Source organism: Penaeus japonicus, unplaced genomic scaffold (genome assembly GCF_977035675.1).
Source record: "Penaeus japonicus unplaced genomic scaffold, GWHDUDI00000001_assembly GWHDUDI00000026, whole genome shotgun sequence".
Classification (NCBI taxonomy): Eukaryota; Metazoa; Arthropoda; class Malacostraca; order Decapoda; family Penaeidae; genus Penaeus; species Penaeus japonicus.
In genome coordinates this window covers 30,745,477-30,750,476 of record NW_028234428.1, presented here as the reverse complement: position 1 = coordinate 30,750,476, position 5,000 = coordinate 30,745,477, and the positions used below count along the sequence as shown (strand labels likewise).

Sequence of the window (5,000 nt, the reverse complement as noted above, 5' to 3'; positions counted from 1 at the left end):
GTTTCTCTCCTCCTTATAGGACATTATAAAGCCTCTCCTATACTATCCTTAACCTGACCCATCCTGTTCTATCCTGTCTTTGTCTGTGCTTGTTCTATCTTGTCTTTGTCTTAGCCTGTTGTATCTTTTCTTGTCTTATCCTATTTAATCCAGGGTTATTGTTCAGAAATAGGACTGCCATGAAGATACAGAGAAATAGATAATTTTATAACAAATTTGCCATCCATCACCCACAGTATAGATATGGAATCAATAGATCTAGAAAATTGTAAGATACTTTTCAGATGTGAAGTTTCTGTTGCACATTGAAAATGAATAAAGGTAAATCTCTAGCAGATACTAATACCCTCATGCGGGTTGGCTTAGGTCCTGTGTCTGTTGTTACTTTGGCAAAAGCCAACAGACTTACACCATGTCTATTTGGACATGTTAAACTCCTGTAGTCCTTTCTGATGCTCTAATATCAAATGAACCAACCAGCCTAAGCTCTGTTTTGCCAGAATATATGTGGTGCCTTTACGCCAGTGCCAATGCCACGATGGTATTCTGATTATAGGCCTCTCTTTGTAGCTTAAATACGAGTAAAAATGACCTCTTTTAAAGGACACTATAAACCTGAATTAAATATATACCATAAGTAGTTATTAAATGTTGAGATTGTGATACCTGAGAGTGTCAACATGAAATTATCTACCTGGTCTCTCAGCCTATGGCACTATGACAGTGGCCAGAAATCTTCCACCACATATATTCTGGTAAGATAGAGCTTGGACTGGGTCCTTGTTTGAGGGTACGTTGTAAACCCTTCTGCGAGGAGCCACGTATTCGTCTCTACGCCCCTCTGGACAGGCACGTGTCATGGGGTAGGATCACTTGTGGGCAACCCTGTTTATGCGCTGCCAGATGTATGAGCAGTGCCAGTTATTGGCCTTTTGTCATTGCTGCATGTGTTATTGTTTATTTTTATTTATGTTTGCTACTTGTGTATGTGTAAACATTATTTGTTATTTTATATTATAATTTATCTCCAATTTTGTCATCTTTGTATGATTACTTTTTGCCATTGTATAGTGTTATTTATCTTTACAGTTTTGTTATCACCTAATCATAGTATTTTCTTCCCTCTATTTACTAGTATGCTCAAGGAAAGAAAACAAAGAGAGAGAGAGAAAGAGAAAGAGCCAAGTGTAGGCTTGCCTCGATTGGGCTTGTGACAGCATATGAGAGTATCATACTGCTTTTTTCTTTGTTGGAATTACCGGTTATGCATTCCTTTGGTTGTGTAACTAGGGCATCATACAAAATGCTCATTAACCCTATGACGACGGTGCGTCACACTTGTGTGACACAGCTAAATTCCCGATGCCGGGACGCCGTTCAGGTTCAGGTTCAGGTTCCATATCAGCTTGCTTGCTTGCTTGCTTGCTTTTTTTTTTTTTTCTTTTTTTTTTTCTTTTTTTCTTTTTTTTCTTTCTTTCTTTCTTTCTTTCTTTCTTTCTTTCTTTCTTTCTTTCTTTCTTTCTTTCTTTCTTTCTTTCTTTCTACTCAGTGTGATAGAAGTATTGCCATTTTAGAGGAGAAAAAGTAACTCTATTTTTCCGTATTTATGTGCTGTCATGAACGAATAAGTCTCTCAATACAAAAAAACACAAAAAAAAGGACCAGCACAAAAATGGCTCTATTTTTACAAGGGGTGACTGAAAGAGAGTGGGAAAAGTCATATTGTGTTGTATGAAGCTGCCTTTCTCTGAAATAAAACCCATACTGGGCAAGCAAGCTTCTGTGGTGTCGACATTGACACTACAGCATGATATTGAGTGCTGGGTATAATATCTTGTAGTTATATCTATTTACCTCATGATATCAGCATGTCATGAAATTAGTAGTATTATGATTAGACTATCCTCCTTATCCCTAGCCTTTACCTTTACAAAAACAGCAACTCACAATAGTGCATCTGTTGCAGGGTTGTGCGAGGTGGTCGTGCAGAACGAGCCAGCAGCTGCGTCTGTGGCAGAGTTCCCGTGCCTGGCCGACTCAGACTCTCCGCCCCCACACATTCAGGATGAGCCACCTCCCCACTCCCTTGAGATTGCATCAGGTGAGTCTGCATGTCAGAATATTGTGTATCTGTGTGTATATGTGTGTGTAGGTGGATGTGTGCCTTAGTCTTGCCTAAATTAACATAGCTTAGTTTTTGTTTTGATCTGAAGAATTTGATTCAGTGTCTGGCTAGCTCATTCGTAGTGCATGTGCCTTCTACTCGGATGGCCTGCATTCATGGCCAGCTCAGGACAAGAGAAAGTTTCCACTGCTGCCAGATGTTACCATCCCTGTGAAGAGCAGTGGATATTGGGTTGGTCACCCATTACAGTCTTCCAAGACTGACTCAGGTCCCACATGGGTTGAAGAGGGGCATTAGGCTGTGTATCTTGACTTAGTGTGAGCTCTCATGCTCCTTACCGTTCCTTTGCTCTGTTGCTCATTAGTGACCTTTCAAACTTTTAAAGCTGATGAGACTGTGCAAGGAATTTTTTTTTTTTTTTTTTTTCCAAGGTGTTAGATTGGGTTAGAGTAAGTTATTTGTGATATACCTTTGCTGATGCATGTTGAGCTAAACTTTGGAAAAAGAAGAGTGTGTGAGTGTGTGTGTGTTTTATGTGTTTTGTGTGTTTTTGTGTATTTTTTGTATGTGTGTGTTAGATAAAATGCTATATAAATGTTTGGTACTGACAAACCATCTTAGGCATAAGTATGTTATACAGCTACTAATACACATGTGTATAATGTATATAATGTACATTATTTTTTTCTGTTTGATTATCTGCACATTAAGATGCAAAAAATGAGTAGTAAAATAAACTTACTTCTGTTATCAATATGTTTAAAAACACACTCACATCTGATCTGATACTATCTGTATTTTCTGAAATAATTAACATCATAATCTGATATCTCAAAGATATGGACTTTGTGGGACATCGGCAAAGATCGTACACGGACCAGCGGCTGGAGATCATGCGCAAGGAGAAGAAAAATGCTTCCAAGATTAAGAGGATCACCTGGAAGCACAACCCAGCGCAGATTAATGGTGAGTCTGTTCTCTTTTCCTTATGGTTTATGTTCCCCCCCCCCCTTTTTTTTTCGTTTTCTTTTTCCATTTGCTAACTTTTGATGGATTGATTTGTTGATTATTGCTATGGTTGTTCACGTATTCATATATAAATTAGATTATTTTTATTTATCTATTTATTTAGTTTTTTTTTTTATTAACCCATTGCAGACGGGGATAAATATGCTTGCCCAGCCTCCGGGATAAGTTTTATTTTGAAGAGAGACTGCTTGAAGCATTATAATTTGAACATTCCCACTCTCTTTCAGTCATTCATTGAAAAACTAGAGCGTTTTTTGTGTTTTGTTTTTTTGTGTGTTCGACTAATGGGAATTAATCGCGAAGAGACATCTTATATATTAAACACCAGAAATGAGAAAGTTTTTGATGACCAAGCGTGAGAAAGCGTTAGTGCCGGAACTTGTTATTTTTCTTCTCAAAATCAGGTCTATTTTCTTAATCAATCTGGAAATTACACTCTGAGTCAGCGGATCACTTGCAAGTAGATGTCCAGTCATCATCCACGCAGTGACACAGCTTCTTGCTTCCTGTTTTTGTCAGCTAGTTGCTGCGCCAGGATAGCGTAAAATGCCTTTGCCCTCGGTGTCATTCCTCCTGTGGCAGTAAATACACTTATATATGCCATATGACAGGCTCTACCAGTGCTGCAGTAGACTAAAATTGTAGTATATTATCCATATTAGCTCATTATTTTCTTTATACTCAGTGTGATAGAAGTATTGCTGTTTTATGGGAGGACAAAAGGCAACTATATTTTTTTCGTATTTTTGTGCTATCATGAACGAATACGAAACATATAACCCCCTACAATAAAGATAACAAGAAGAGGTAGAGAAGAGGAATGAAACCTGTGCTTGTGACTGTGAGTGCCACAATGAAAGGCATCCATATTGGCACAGGAGCACATTTTAGACACTGAGTATGGATTGAGTCACCTTCCTCTTCTCGTTCTGCCTGCACATCCTTCATCGGCGGCAGTTTTGAGCAAGGGTTCATCAACTTAGTGTGTGCCATCGCTCTATAGAGACAGTGCTTGCTAGAGACCGTGGATGGGTGCCATTCAAGGCTCTCTCTCCTGCTGGTGCTAGGAAAAAGTGGTGCCATCTAGGTTTTGGACGTTAAGCTAGCACGGTATTACGGTAATTATAGTAATTATGACTGCAGTAGTCATCATCACTCATTCCTTTTTCATAGCACAATAAAATAGCATAGTATTCCAAAATCCCCGAACGCCATGTACGTCATGACGCCCGTCGTCAGGCCAAAGCTCTTACGTTATGTATGTCATGACACCCGTACGCAGTGGGTTAACATATTTCATTAATATTTTATTATTCTTATCATACAACCCCTTATACATCCTTCCACACTCGTATGCCCTTCATCCTCTTCATTTAGCCTCTCTCTTTTCACAGAAAATGAGCTGAATGAGCTCTTCTCCCGCAAGGCTGTGATAAGTGCCGCAGATGCCTCCGACTTCTCTCGGCCCCGTCAGCCTCCCCCGACCTCCCTCCTCACTCGCCTCGTCCAGCAGTACCCTGAGGGCATCAAGAACCCTTTCATAGAGTACGCCAAGTACGATGGCACGGTAAGTCCTGCGAAGGGTGCTGGAAGGGAAGGGAAGATTTGGTGAAGACTGTTTGCTTTGATAGGTTTAGAGAGTTTTCAGGAAGTTTGAGATTTGACCGTATGCCCTGAATATAAAGGGTAAGATGCCCGGCTTTGTTTGGTCCTCTCTTCTCTTCCTCTTTTTGTTTTTCATAGTCTTTTTAGAAGATGATATTACCCATTCCCCTCTCTTTGACTTTCCCAGTGAAACTGTATGAGATCAATCTCCCAAATTTATACCTTTGTTCATATGTTATGC

The 5,000-nt window shown here is 39.6% G+C and overlaps 1 protein-coding gene across 1 annotated transcript in view; it reads left to right on the top strand.

Moving 5' to 3' along the window:
• Sin1 (SAPK-interacting protein 1) overlaps positions 1–5,000 on the top strand; it is an 11,522-nt gene that overhangs the window by 423 nt on the left and 6,099 nt on the right. The window contains exons 2-4 of the mRNA XM_043004911.2: positions 1,967–2,101; positions 2,963–3,091; positions 4,549–4,721. Coding sequence (XP_042860845.2) covers positions 1,967–2,101; positions 2,963–3,091; positions 4,549–4,721 — 437 coding nt within the window. The remainder of the gene's footprint in view (positions 1–1,966; positions 2,102–2,962; positions 3,092–4,548; positions 4,722–5,000) is intronic.